This window comes from Pseudophryne corroboree, chromosome 2 (assembly GCF_028390025.1).
Source record: "Pseudophryne corroboree isolate aPseCor3 chromosome 2, aPseCor3.hap2, whole genome shotgun sequence".
In the NCBI taxonomy this organism is placed as follows: Eukaryota; Metazoa; Chordata; class Amphibia; order Anura; family Myobatrachidae; genus Pseudophryne; species Pseudophryne corroboree.
In genome coordinates, this window is record NC_086445.1 from 343165668 (window position 1) to 343180833 (window position 15166).

At 42.3% G+C, this 15166-nt stretch overlaps 1 protein-coding gene across 1 annotated transcript in view; it reads left to right on the plus strand.

Annotated features, from left to right (window-relative positions):
• Positions 1-10505: 10505 nt before the first annotated feature.
• The window catches only part of HS6ST3 (heparan sulfate 6-O-sulfotransferase 3), a 931949-nt gene continuing 927288 nt past the window's right edge, over positions 10506-15166 (plus strand). The window contains exon 1 of the mRNA XM_063953034.1: positions 10506-11697. Within this exon, the coding sequence (XP_063809104.1) occupies positions 11066-11697 (632 nt within the window). The 5' untranslated portion in view covers positions 10506-11065. The remainder of the gene's footprint in view (positions 11698-15166) is intronic.

Below are 15166 nucleotides of genomic sequence, written 5' to 3' on the forward strand. Positions count from 1 at the left end.
GACACAGTAGGAGTTGTTTTTCATCTGAGTTGCACCTGAGATATATCCTGATGATGGTCATACAGAGGAGCAATACAGATTAAGATACACACACACAAAAGTGCTTTCGAAATGATTTGGGCATTCCTGTGTGGTTACAGTGGGTTGACCAATCAAACACAGATGTAGCATAGTATGGAAGTTTTGGAGTCATGTTGCTGAAAGTGGTTGCGTGCAGAGATGATGAATCACACACATTCGAGGTTATATTCAGATGGATGATTTGCACCTTGCAGATGGTGCAACTGACAGTGGCATCTAAAGATTCACCAAGATGTATTGCAGCATCTGTACATTGCATATTCGGACACATGGATGTACAAAAGGGAAGGGCTCTGTAGTGGCATTAACATGAAGTCGCAGACCCATCTGCAGTAAGAAATGCAAGAAAGGCCACGTCAGGGCCTATAAGGAGGGAGTATCCCACCCCTTTTGACAGTGCACTTACATTGTAGTTTGCAAGCAATACCCATACTTTGACCAGCGCATCCCCTCAATCACTATACATTTCTTTGCCTCTATAAACATAGCATTCCTGCTACATAAATGTACTGTATGTATAATGCTGGATACATCTACACAAAGTGAGGTACAACATCTCTCCAAGAGGATTTTGCTCTACATCTCAGACATTTTTAATTTGGTGTTCTCATACAGTATATGGTTTTTAAGTTTGTTAGTACAGGTTGAGTATCCCATATCCAAATATTCCGAAATACGGAATATTCCGAAATACGGACTTTTTTGAACGAGAGTGAGATACTGAAACCCTTGTTTTTTGATGGCTCAATATACACAAACTTTGTTTAATACACAAAATTATTAAAAATATTGTATTAAATGACCTTCAGGCTGTGTGTATAAGGTGTATGTGAAACATAAATGATTTGTGTGAATGTACACACACTTTGTTTAATGCACAAAGTTATAAAAAATATTTGCTAAAACTACCTTCAGGCTGTGTATACAAGGTGTATATGTAACATAAATGCATTCTGTGCTTAGATTTAGGTAACATCACCATGATATCTCATTATGTTATGCATTTATTCCAAAATAGGGAAAAATCCGATATCCAAAATACCTCTGGTCCCAAGCATTTTGGATAAGGGATACTCAACCTGTACTTAAACTCTGATACAACTATTGATAGTTATCACTCTCACTACATAAATGATGGTGTTGCGATTGTCCTCTTACCTAAAATCTGAACTGTCAGTATAACTGTATTATTACATTTCTCATTACATCCTACTAACTCAACTTCACTATCCTGTACTATACCTTTTCTCTTTTTTCCATTCTTTTCTATTTTCTTTTTTAAGTTAATATGAAGTGAATCATTAGAAAAAAAAATAAGAATTTACTTACCGATAATTCTATTTCTCGTAGTCCGTAGTGGATGCTGGGGACTCCGTCAGGACCATGGGGTTTAGCGGCTCCGCAGGAGACAGGGCACAATAATAAAAGCTTTAGGATCAGGTGGTGTGCACTGGCTCCTCCCCCTATGACCCTCCTCCAAGCCTCAGTTAGGATACTGTGCCCGGACGAGCGTGCATAATAAGGAAGGATATTGAATCCCGGGTAAGACTCATACCAGCCACACCAATCACACCGTACAACCTGTGATCTGAACCCAGTTAACAGTATGATACCAACGAAGGAGCCTCTGAAAAGATGGCTCACAACAAGAATAACCCGATTTTTGTAACAATAACTATGTACAAGTATTGCAGACAATCCGCACTTGGGATGGGCGCCCAGCATCCACTACGGACTACGAGAAATAGAATTATCGGTAAGTAAATTCTTATTTTCTCTAACGTCCTAAGTGGATGCTGGGGACTCCGTCAGGACCATGGGGATTATACCAAAGCTCCCAAACGGGCGGGAGAGTGCAGATGACTCTGCAGCACCGAATGAGAGAACTCCAGGTCCTCCTCAGTCAGGGTGTGCCCCTGACCAAGTAGCAGCTCGGCAAAGTTGTAAAGCCGAGACCCCTCGGGCAGCCGCCCAAGATGAGCCCACTTCCTTGTGGAATGGGCTTTTACTGATTTTGGCTGTGGCAAGCCTGCCACAGAATGTGCAAGCTGAATTGTACTACAAATCCAGCGAGCAATCGTCTGCTTAGAAGCAGGAACACCCATCTTGTTGGGTGCATACAGGCTAAACAGCGAGTCAGATTTTCTGACTCCAGTCGTCCTGGAAACATATATTTTCAGGGCCCTGACAACGTCAAGTAACTTGGAGTCCTCCAAGTCCCTAGTAGCCGCAGGTACCACAATAGGTTGGTTCATGTGAAAAACAGAAAAAACCTTAAGGAGAAATTGAGGACGAGTCCTCAATTCTGCCCTGTCAGAATGAAAAATTAAGTAAGGGCTTTTATATGATAAAGCCGCCCATTCTGACACACGCCTGGCTGAAGCCAGGGCTAATAGAATCTTCACCTTCCATGTGAAATATTTTAATTCCACAGTGGTGAGTGGATCAAACCAATGTGACTTTAGGAAACTCAAAACAACATTGAGATCCCAAGGTGCCACTGGGGGCACAAAAGGAGGCTGTATATGCAGTACCCCTTTTACAAACGTCTGAACTTCAGGCACTGAAGCCAGTTCTTTCTGGAAGAAATTTGACAGGGTCGAAATTTGAACCTTAATGGACCCTAATTTTAGGCCCATAGACAGTCCTGTTTTCAGGAAATGTAGGAAACGACCCAGTTGGAATTCCTCTGTAGGGACCTTCTTGGCCTCACACCACGCAACATATTTTCGCCAAATGCGGTGAAAATGTTTTGCGGTTACATCCTTCCTGGCTTCGACCAGGGTAGGGATGACTTCATCTGGAATGCCCTTTCAGGATCCGGCGTTCAACTGCCATGCCGTCAAACGCAGCCGCGGTAAGTCTTGGAACAGACAAGGCCCCTGCTGGAGCAGGTCCTTTCTTAAAGGTAGAGGCCACGGTTCTTCCGTGAGCATCTCTTGAAGTTCCGGGTACCAAGTCCTTCTTGACCCATCCGGAACCACGAGTATCGTTCTTACTCATCTCCTTCCTATGATTCTCAGTACTTTTGGTATGAGATGCATAGGAGGGAACACATACCCTGACTGGTACACCCACAGTGTTATCAGAGCGTCCACCGCTATTGCCTGAGGGTCCCTTGACCTGGCGCAATATTTGTCTAGTTTTTTGTTCAGGTGGGACGCCATCATGTCCACCTTTGGTTTTTACCAACGGTTTACAATCATGTGGAAGACTTCCCGCTGAAGTCCCCACTCTCCCGGGTGGAGCTTATGCCTGCTGAGGAAGTTTGCTTCCCAGTTTTCCACTCCCGGAATTAACACTGCTGAGAGTGTTATCACATGATTTTTCGCCCAGCGAAGAATCCTTGCAGTTTCTGCCATTTCCCTCCTGCTTCATGTGCCGCCCTGTCTGTTTACGTGGGCGACTGCCGTGATGTTGTCCCACTGGATCAATACCGGCTGACCTTGAAGCAGAGGTCTTGCTAAGCTTAGAGCCTTGTAAATTGCCCTTAGCTCCAGTATATTTATGTGGAGAGAAGTCTCCAGACTTGATCACACTCCCTGGAAATTTTTTCCTTGTGTGACTGCTCCCCAGCCACTCAGGCTGGCATCCGTGGTCACCAGGACCCAGTCCTGAATGTCGAATCTGCGGCCCTTTCATAGATGAGCACTCTGCAGCCACCGCAGAAGAAAACACCCTTGTCCTTGGAGACAGGGTTATCCGCTGATGCATCTGAAGATGCGATCCGGACCATTTTCCCAGCAGATTCCACTGAAAGGTTCTTGCGTGAAATCTATCGAATGGGATCGCTTTGTAAGAAACCACCATTTTTCACAGGACCCTTGTGCAATGATGCACTGATACTTTTCCTGGTTTTAGGAGGTTCCTGACTAGCTCGGATAACTCCCTGGTCTTCTTCTCCGGGAGAAAACATCCTTTTCTGGACTGTGTCCAGAATCATTCCTAGGAACATTAGACGTGTCGTCGGAAAAAGCTGCGATTTTGGAATATTTAGAATCCACTCGTGCTGTCGTAGAACTACTTGAGATAGTGCTACTCCGACCGCCAACTGTTCTCTGGACCTTGCCCTTATCAGGAAAGCGTCCATATTTCTTTTAGGAAGAATCATCATTTCGGCCATTACCATGGTAAAGACCCGGGGTGCCGTGGACAATCCAAACGGCAGCGTCTGAACTGATAGTGACAGTTCTGTACCACGAACCTGAGATACCCTTGGTGAGAAGGGCAAAATTTGGACATGTAGGTAAGCGTCCCTGATATCCAGTGACACCATATCGTCCTGGTTCGCTATCACTGCTCTGAGTGACTCCATCTTGATTTGAACCCTTGTATGTAATTGTTCAAATCTTTTAGATCTCACCGAGCCGTTTGGCTTCAGTACCACAATATAGTGTGGAATAATACCCCTTCCCTTGTTGTAGGAGGGGTACTTTGATTATCACCTGCTGGGAATACAGCCTGTGAATTTTTTTTTTTTCCAATACTGCCTCCCTGTCGGAGGGAGACGTTGGCAAAGCAGACTTCAGGAACTTGTGAGGGGAAGACGTCTCGAATTTCCAATGTACACCTGGGATACTACGTGTAGGATCCAGGAGTCCACTTGCGAGTGAGCCCACTGCGTGCTGAAACTCTTGAGATGACCCCCCACCGCACCTGAGTCCGCTTGTATGGCCCCATCGTCATGCTGCGGACTTGGCAGAAGCTGTGGAGGACTTCTGTTCCTGGGAATGGGCTGCCTGCTGCAGTCTTCTTCCCTTTCCTCTAACCCTGGGCAGATATGACTGGCCTTTTGCCCGCCTGCCTTTATGGGTACGAAAGGACTGAGACTGAAAAGACTGTGTCCTTTTATGCTGAGATGTGACTTGGGGTAACAAAAGTGGATTTTCCAGCTGTTGCCATGGCCACCAGGTCCGATGGACCGCCCCTTTATACGGCAATACTTCCATGTGCCGTCTGGAATCTGCATCACCTGACCACTGTCGTGTCTATAAACATCGTCTGGCAGATATGGACATCACATCTACTCTTGATGCCAGAATGCAAATATCCCTCTGCGCATCTCGCATATATAGAAATGCATCCTTAAAATGCTCTATAGTCAATAAAATATTGTTCCTGTCAAGGGTATCAATATTTTCAGTCAGGAAATCCGACCAAGCCCCCCCAGCGCTGCACATCCAGGCTGAGGCGATTGCTGGTCGTAGTATAACACCAGTATGTGTGTATATACTTTTTAGGATATTTTTCAGCTTCCTATCAGCTGGCTCTTTGAGGGCGGCCGTATCTGGAGACGGTAACGCCACTTGTTTTTATAAGCATGTGAGCGCCTTATCCACCCTAAGGTGTGTTTCCCAACTCGCCGTCACTTCTGGCGGGAAAAGGTATACCTCCAATAATTTTCTATCGGAGGAAACCCACGTATCATCACACACTTTAATTTATCTGATTCAGGAAAAACTACAAGTAGATTATTCCCACCCTACATAATACCCTTATTTGTGGTACTTGTAGTATCAGAAATATGTAACACCTCCTTCATTGCCCTTAACATGTAACGTGTGGCCCTAAAGGAAAATACGTTTGTTTCTTCACCGTCGACACTGAAGTCAGTGTCCGTGTCTGTGTCTGTGTCGACCAACTGAGGTAAATGGGCGTTTTTACAAGCCCCTGACGGTGTCTGAGACGCCTGGACAGGTACTAATTTGTTTGCCGGCCGTCTCATGTCGTCAACCGACCTTGCATCGTGTTGACATTATCACGTAATTCCTAAATAAGCCATCCATTCCGGTGTCGACTCCCTAGAGAGTGACATCACCAATACAGGCAATTTGCTCCGCCTCCTCACCAACATCGTCCTCCTACATGTCGACACACACGTACCGACACACAGCACACACACAGGGAATGCTCTGATAGAGGACAGGACCCCACTAGCCCTTTGGGGAGACAGAGGGAGAGTTTGCCAGCACACACCAAAAACGCTATAATTATACAGGGACAACCCCTTATACAAGTGTTCTCCCTTATAGCATTTTCACATATGTAATCATATCGCCAAATAAGTGCCCCCCCTCTCTGTTTTAACCCTGTTTCTGTAGTGCAGTGCAGGGGAGAGCCTGGGAGCCTTCCTCACAGCAGAGCTGAGCAGGAAAATGGCGCCGTGTGCTGAGGAGAATAGGCCCCGCCCCCTAAAACGGCGGGCTCTTCTCCCGGAGTTTGTGAGATCTGGCAGGGGTTAAATACATCCATATAGCCTCAAGGGCTATATGTGATGTATTTTAGCCATAAAAAAGGTATAATACATTGCTGCCCAAGGCGCCCCCCCCAGCGCCCTGCACCCTCAGTGACCGCTGGTATGAAGTGTGCTGACAACAATGGCGCACAGCTGCAGTGCTGTGCGCTACCTTATGAAGACTGAAAGTCTTCTGCCGCCTGTTTCTGGACCTCTGGACCTCTTCAACTTCGGCATCTGCAAGGGGGGTCGGCGGCACGGCTCCGGGACGAACCCCAGGGTGAGACCTGTGTTCCGACTCCCTCTGGAGCTAATGGTGTCCAGTAGCCTAAGAAGCAAATCCATCCTGCACGCAGGTGAGTTTACTTCTCTCCCCTAAGTCCCTCGTAGCAGTGAGCCTGTTGCCAGCAGGACTCACTGAAAATAAAAAACCTAACTTAAACTTTTATTCTAAGCAGCTCAGGAGAGCCACCTAGATTGCACCCTTCTCGGCCGGGCACAAAGATCTAACTGAGGCTTGGAGGAGGGTCATAGGGGGAGGAGCCAGTGCACACCACCTGATCCTAAAGCTTTTATTATTGTGCCCTGTCTCCTGCGGAGCCGCTAAACCCCATGGTCCTGACGGAGTCCCCAGCATCCACTTAGGACGTTAGAGAAAGAATGTTTCTTGATTGCTTGCAGAAATATAAGGTGCCTGATGCAGAGTTGTAAGTAAATTGGGTGAATCTTGTGCCAAAGATGCATGCACAGAATGAAAAAAAAAATGTGTATATCCATTCCAATCTATACAAGTAGGCCTGGTTTGCTTGTATACCAGAAAATATTTCTCCTATGGTGCTGCAATGGAAGCAGCAAGAGATAGTACAGAATAGGTCACCAACCTATTATAGCAAAGAGAAAACAGAAAAGTACAACCTCACTTTGGGGGTCATTCCGAGTTGTTCGCTCTGTAAATTTTTTCGCATCGCAGCGATTTTCCGCTTAGTGCGCATGCGCAATGTCCGCACTGCGACTGTGCCAAGTAAATTTGCTATGCAGTTAGGAATTTTACTCACGGTTTTTTCTTCGTTCTGGTGATCGTAATGTGATTGACAGGAAGTGGGTGTTTCTGGGCGGAAACTGGCCGTTTTATGGGAGTGTGTGAAAAAGCGCTACCGTTTCTGGGAAAAACGCGGGAGTGGCTGGAGAAACGGAGGAGTGTCTGGGCGAAAAATGGGTGTGTTTGTGACGTCAAACCAGGAACGACAAGCACTGAACTGATCGCAGATGCCGAGTAAGTCTCGAGCTACTCAGAAACTGCACAGAGATGTATTTTCGCAATTTTGCTAATCTTTCGTTCGCAATTTTGATAAGCTAAGATTCACTCCCAGTAGGCGGCGGCTTAGCGTGTGCAATGCTGCTAAAAGCAGCTTGCGAGCGAACAACTCGGAATGACCCCCTTTGCGCATCCAAATGTTCAAATTGTCCAATGATCCTCACAGTGGAGTATGAAAATTTTTCAAATCAACATAAAACAAAAAGAGATAACAAAAACACAAAATAGTGTAATACTGCAAAAGTATTACACTATTATGGATAAAGTTCCTCCCAATGTGTAAAAAGGATGATGATGGTGACAGAATAGTCCCAAATCCAAGGTGCACCATAACTGACCAGGAGCTGAATTCTATATGTCAGTGTTTTGTCACACTGAGAATCTTGATAAAGATGCCGCAGTGCATCAAAACACGTCGACACAGTGTGATATGTGGCATTCGACCATTACCATCCATATATGAGAATCTGTTTGGCATATAAATATCCGGATATTTATGTCAATTCACAACATCCTTTCCATTTATGGTTTTATATTTCTAATATGAGGAAAAAGTGGCCTCTATTCATATAGTGACGAATGACCCGGAGCTTTAAAGAAACCTTTACGTGCTTTGCATCATCTGTATACAAGTAAGCATACATGTAAGGACCCCTTTCTTACACAACATTCGGGTGACCTTTTTCAGACGGAGGTGAATCTTGGATTTGGGACTATTCTGTCACCATCATCATCCTTTTTACACATTGGGAGGAACTTTGGGAGTCTTTCCGACCCGTTCGCATGCAGCGGTTTATCGCTGCGGTGCGAACGGGTGCGGAATGTGCATGCGCATGGGCGCAGTGTGTGTGCGTGACATTGCCCGGTGACCCGTTAAGTCGCGACTTACAAAGGAAGCAGTCGCAGAGTCGACCGCTAAGAAGATTGACAGGAAGGAGGCGTGGCTGGACGGATCCAGAGCGTTTGGAGCCATTTTTGGGGAGTGGTGAGTATAACGCAGGCGTGTCTAGCAGAACGGAGGGCGGAGGAGTGACGTCAAAGCTGAGCCCATCATCCCTGGATCCATCGCACAGGGTAAGTAGGTATAGGGCTGGTCTTGTTTTGTGTGAATTTTTTTAGCTTAGCAGGACTGCACAAGTGTTTGCAGCCCTGCTAAGCTAAAATACACTCCCCCATAGGTGTGGCTAGTTGATCGCAGCAGCAGCAAAAAGTTGCTGGCTGTGATCAAACCTGAATGACCCCCTCTATCCATATACCCTACTTTTGCAGTATTACACTATTTTGTGTTTTTGTTATCTTTTTGTTTTCTGTTGATTTGAAAAATCTTCATACTCCACTGTGAGGATCATTGGACAATTTGAACATTTGGATGCGCAAAGTGAGGTTGTACTTTTCTGTTTTCTGGTTTGCTTGTAGTCATTATGGTTATCAATGTGCTCTTGAACCTACCCTATATGTAGTGAAAAATGTACATGTCCAACGTATTTATGCTTGCGTCCCACGCATCTTAGCCAGCAGCTGCAGTGACACATTCTCACTGAACTTTGTGTATGTGACATCTCTCTCTCTTACAGCCCAGTAATGCTTTTGGTCATAAGTGTAGGTGTGAACTGTTAATTAGATGCTGTTAACATATATGAACAACCACATAAATATTTCAGTAAAATGCATTGGGAGAGGAAATAATCAAGACTCCCCTTCTAAAGGACAAAACTGCCTCACCGAAATGTCAAGTTATTTGCAGGAAAATAATCTACAGTATATTAGAAAAATGTAGGTGATTCCTGAATGTTAACATGGCACAAACAATACAAATTTTGTGAAACTTGGGCACTGCAATCCCTGTCATGTTATAGTTACTGGATTGCAGTAATCTGTTGCCATCTATTTCTTTAATAAATATTATTTTATTAAACCCAGAGAATAAGAAAATAAAAGTGTTAAAAATACATCACACATGCAGAAAAGGATGCATATTATTGTGCAATTGTATAGTATTAAAAAGTAGGGAAATTTTCAGGGACAAATCTTTAACAGCCCAGCACCCTAACACACAAATGCAACCATAGTGTACATATCCTGCTGACATGTTTCTTGACACAATATAGTGGCTCATGTCTATGCCCACTGACAACACAACCTGTATCTTTAACAAATAAATCACTGCATCACATCATCTACTTTCCAATGTAATTGTATTTCAGTTTTGCCAACTATATTATTGCCTGGTCTTTCATCGCTACAGATCCTGCTACAAATGCAAAGGAAAATAATTGCATAACACCACCTAATAGATAGAATAGACTGAAATCTCTGGAGTCGTTTTAAAGCACTTCATGTTTGCACTTGGCACCGATTTTTAATTTACCATTCTAATTCAATGAAATTTAACGCAGCTCGTTTCAATGTGTGACAAATCTCTCTCTGCATAGACTAGAGAAAGAGAGATAAAAACCTCTAGAGAATAGAAATATTTAGAGCAATTAAATATAATATGCATGACTTTGTGGTGAGGGACATAATACGCACTTGCTCATATGCAGTACACGATACATTAAGAGCATCTCCTGTGTACTGTATGCAGCTTCACTAATGCAGGCAAGTACTGTGTATCTCTTTACTGTCTTTTCTTTTACACAGCAGTACAATTTGCATCGTGTAACTCGTGCGATTGAATTCTTTTAAAATAACTTAGTTACGTTTTATCTTACAAAGGATTCCGATCATTTCCCTTTTAGTGCACCGTACATTCCAAGCTGCTGCAGTTACATAAAAAAAGCACAAAGAAGAAAGCCTCCTCCGAGTTGCTTAGTGCTGCAGTAGCTCGTCTGCTCATGTGAACGTGGATGAGAAAGGTGATTATTCCGGAGACAGCTCCTACTCGTATTGGCTCTCACTCACCCCACTGACTGATTGGGTTCCATCACTCATCAGTACATTTCTCATTGGCTTATCTCCGGCGTCTGCATTGTAGGAGTCTATCTGCTCCCTGTTTACATTTTCTATTGGTCCGAAATGCCCTGTGCTTTATTCCCAGTAGAAACCTGCGATTGGGCATGAGGATCGAGACATCAGTATGCGATTGGCTTTCTGCGAATTAAAAATTCTAGCATCAAACCCATCCCGTTAAGAGGAAGGTGTGAGAATTGACTTGCCGCTGTGTGCACGCAATCTAAGCAGACAGCTGAGGAATAGATGTGTGCAAGTGGCAGCGGTGACAGGTGCATCTTATGGCACCTTCACGTGTCCTCTCACTTGTAACTTCCTTACCGCATTGAACTTACTGTTCTCCTATTGCAGTACCTGCTGTCTCCTTGAGCTATTCATTCATTCCATGGCACGCAGGCTTGGGTACACCATACCCCACTAGAAATCGGTACTATGAAGAAGCAAGTTATACTGCAATCGAAAGACAAGCTCTCTTATGTGACTTGATGTCAGGCCAAAGAATTAAGGTGCAGTCATTCTTCTTTCTGAGCGTTCATGAAAAAAGCCTTGTCGGAATCATGGATGACAGAGCCAACAAGTTTATTTTGGCTCCAGTGTTAGCCGTACTCTTTGTTATGATTGTCTACCAGTACATATGTCCAACCGGGACCAACTCATGGCATTTCCGGACAGGGGACTCTGTAAGAGGGCTAGTCCAGTCCTCCGAGCTTCCAGCCATTGCAGAGGCTCAGTGGCAGAGTGAGGAGGATGAGAGTGAAATCCTAGAAGACAGCATCCCTGCAAAATTCAAGCCAACCTTCAACTTCATGGCCAAAGACCTTTACAGATTCGTGGATTTTAATATCAAGGGGGATGATGTTATAGTGTTCCTCCACATACAAAAGACTGGAGGCACTACTTTTGGGAGACACTTGGTCAGGAATATCCAGCTGGAGCAGCCCTGTGATTGTAAGCCAGGCCAGAAGAAGTGCACCTGTCACCGTCCTGGGAGAAAGGAGACCTGGTTATTTTCTCGCTTCTCTACGGGCTGGAGTTGCGGATTGCATGCAGATTGGACTGAGCTCACCAACTGCGTTCCGGCTATCATGGAGAAGAAGGACAGCCAGAAAAATCTCAGGTTAGTGCACTGTCCCATAAACTAATTGTCCGCTCAGATCGGTATATTCACAATGGTCCACAGCTATAATCCACACTTATATGATCAAGATTGGTGCAATTTATATGTCTATATAGAGTTGAACTGTACGGTTTACATCAGTTTGGATAAAGTGAACATAATTAAATTCTGGGCGTGCTAATGTACATAACATATCTGCATATCATAGTTAATTCATTTATGTAATATTTTGTAAAGTTACACATTGTGGGTACTGGTCTGAAGACTTCAGCAGCATGGACGGTAGTGTTGCTCATGTAAGTTTTGAGTACTAGCCTCCAGACGTCAGCACCGTGGACATTAGCGCTGTTCGTTTAAATTGTGGATAGAGGTCTGCAAACTTCAGCACCATGGACAGCAGCGCTGTTTGTTTTACTTTGAGAATAGGTGTTTTCAATGTGGGTGTATGGCTTCCAACTTCAGCACTACGGACAGTAACGCTTCTTGTTAATCTGATTTGCGAATTCTCTTGTACTCTATTATACTGCATGCTTAAGAGAAGGGATGTATATGAATGCGGAGTGCAGTAGTTCTTATTCTCAACACTTCTTTTTGGCGTTGGCCTTAATACAGTATGTACTATTGTCCAGCATGTGGCTTGGTACCCGAAACCTGATTCATGCCTTCTGTTATGGATATATCACATTCTTCAGAAAGAGAAACTAATAAGCGACAATAAAGTACTGCTAAAAGTTTGCCAGCCTTCTCACTGGTGTTGAAAATATTCTACGCTTCAAAATCCCTTAATAAACATATACTTATAATGATCGTATATTTTAATGTTATATGCAGAGTTCACTTGTTTATTGAACTTTATGTATGCACCAGGAAGTTGCATACTGCCATTGCAGCTGAATGATGTTTCAGAAGTTTTATTCTGTGTATACAGTATTACATACACAAACTGGTTGAAAAGTATTCTGTAGAATAGCAGCTATTTTGGTACATGTACTGTATCAAGCCTTGGGGAGAGATAAAGTACTAACCAATCAGCTTTTAACTTTCATTGTACAGACTGTGCTAGAAAAATGGAAGTTAGAAATTGATTGGTTAGTACCTTATCTCCACTTTTTCTCATTCAAAGGCTAGATACATCTCCTCCATTATGTATTGTGATATTGGCTCCTATGACTAAGAGCTGTATTATGACACTATACAGTATGTTATAATTTCAGATTTTGCAGTGGCATAACCTTGTATATATCTCTGTAATGTCTTGCTGTTTATGGCACATGGGCTAAAAACAGATGTTAATATCTATTAGGCTGGGTGATAAGATTGCCCAATTGTTTAATTTACTTTATAAACTATGTCTACATTTTTGTTAGTCTTTTTATTCTTTAGCATTTCATTAGTATCAATATCATGATCACCACAATGACTGTAGTGACAAAATCTCATTAAGTCTTCTTGTAGATACATAGATGTTTATTGCACCCATACTATATTTGCTTTTCTTTATGGTTTTTTTTTCAGTCATATATGGTAAAAGTTTATTGGACGCAGTTTGCTTAATTACTATGTGAAATGTTTGAATTTATACGAAATCGCTAGTAGCTGCACATAATAAATCATAGGTGAATAGCTTAAAAAAGTTTTTTTTTTACTTTTATGTATTTTGTACTGCATTTTATTACAGTAGTAAAGTTAGTGTACTTTTTATGTTAAATAAAATAATTCTTGTCACTATTACCTATTTGACAGAGCAGGTAATGCAATAAATACTACATACAATGATTACATTATCACTGTGAAATTAAATGAAGTGATAGGAAGGTTTTTCTTTCAATTACTGTTAATATGTAAGATCATAAAGCTGAACTAGAGCTCAATTTACCCATGGTTCTCTCATTAAATTAAACAATGTGTTATAAAGGGATCATTATAAAATACCGTTATATCTGTATGAAAAATTATATAAGTGCTGTAGCACACACTATTTGTAATCTATGTGGCTAGACTGAGTACTACAGAAATTGGTGTAGAGTATCTAGTATGATAACGCTCTATGTATGCCCAGAAAAGTGGCCACATGCATATGTCCCAATGCAGAATTTTGTGAGCCTAGTGGTTGCAAAGACTCATACAGTATGCACTTGAGAAACCAATATTATGCAAAGGATGTCAGTGGTAGGTACATATAGTGGATGCTGATTATTCTGGCGCCCTCACTAAATTACTGCTTGTGGTTGGCTGTTCACGAATTCTTCACTGGCACTGATTAATGATTTGTTTTTTGGTTATGCTTTTTGTGTGAGTTTCTAAGCAAAACTTTCTTATTTCCCCTGCATGAGATGGCAAGTTTTATGTGGTATGTATTTTAAGCTAGTTACATATATGCATATAAATGCTATAAAATACAAGTGTTGTACTATTACTCAAAACCCTCCAATAAAAATAACTATACATTTTATGGTATTTAACATTTGTACATAATTCCTACTCGATGGCTTAGCCCACTATACCACATGCAGATGTGCACATTAGCAAAACAAATGTTGAATTACTGTAGATTAGAATCTATTGTACAAATGCTTTCTTTGGGACTGAGTAAACAACCAGTCATGGATTTTTGTGCCAATACTTACTCATAAAGCTTGAGGCGTACCATGCAAAATGTAGTAAATTACAATATTTGTCTTACGATATGAATTATTTATAATATTCTATGTACTACATCTTTTTAATTTCTTTTTTTTTATCATGGGGTGGGCTTCAATTTAAGTGTAGCTTGCTTATACGAAAAGTAACTATGATTTGTTCATTTTCCTGGTCAGCAATAGGGCATGTATGTTTTTAAGTATTCCAGTGAGTTACCATGATAGGTAACTTGACAGCCACAGATAAAGCAATTGGCAATCATGGCTTCACCCACTTATGACACATGAACTAAGCTCAGTAAATAATAGCCTACTCCTATAAACATTTATGAAATTTTAAATAACACGGTCAATGCAATATGGTTGTCAGAAAGCTGAAGTGGTACCAACCTTTAGGAACTGAACAAAATTGTAACTATGAAATTAAAGATCTCTGAACTTGGCTGAAGTCATGGGCATTTTATTTCAATTGATAAGGAGAGGTGCTATTTTTAATTATTTTAATGAAGGCACTGGTAGTGGTTTCATGATGACCAATCCTACCTAGCAAATGTAATTTTGTTTTTAGTGGTCTAATTGATAGGAATCATATGCAATTTGTGAAAGCATTTGATGTTTATCTACAGGACATAATATTATGAGACATGAGATGAAAATAGTAGGTCCAAGGTAAAACAGATGCATACGTAGAGAACTGGTTGAATGATAGTAGTAAGCGTGAAAATGGACATAGGACAGCTCAAATGGCTTCAGAAGTTCGCAATGACATGGTTATATTGGAAACAGCAGATTAAAAACCTTTGTTTACTTTGGGTAAAAGGACTTTAGAG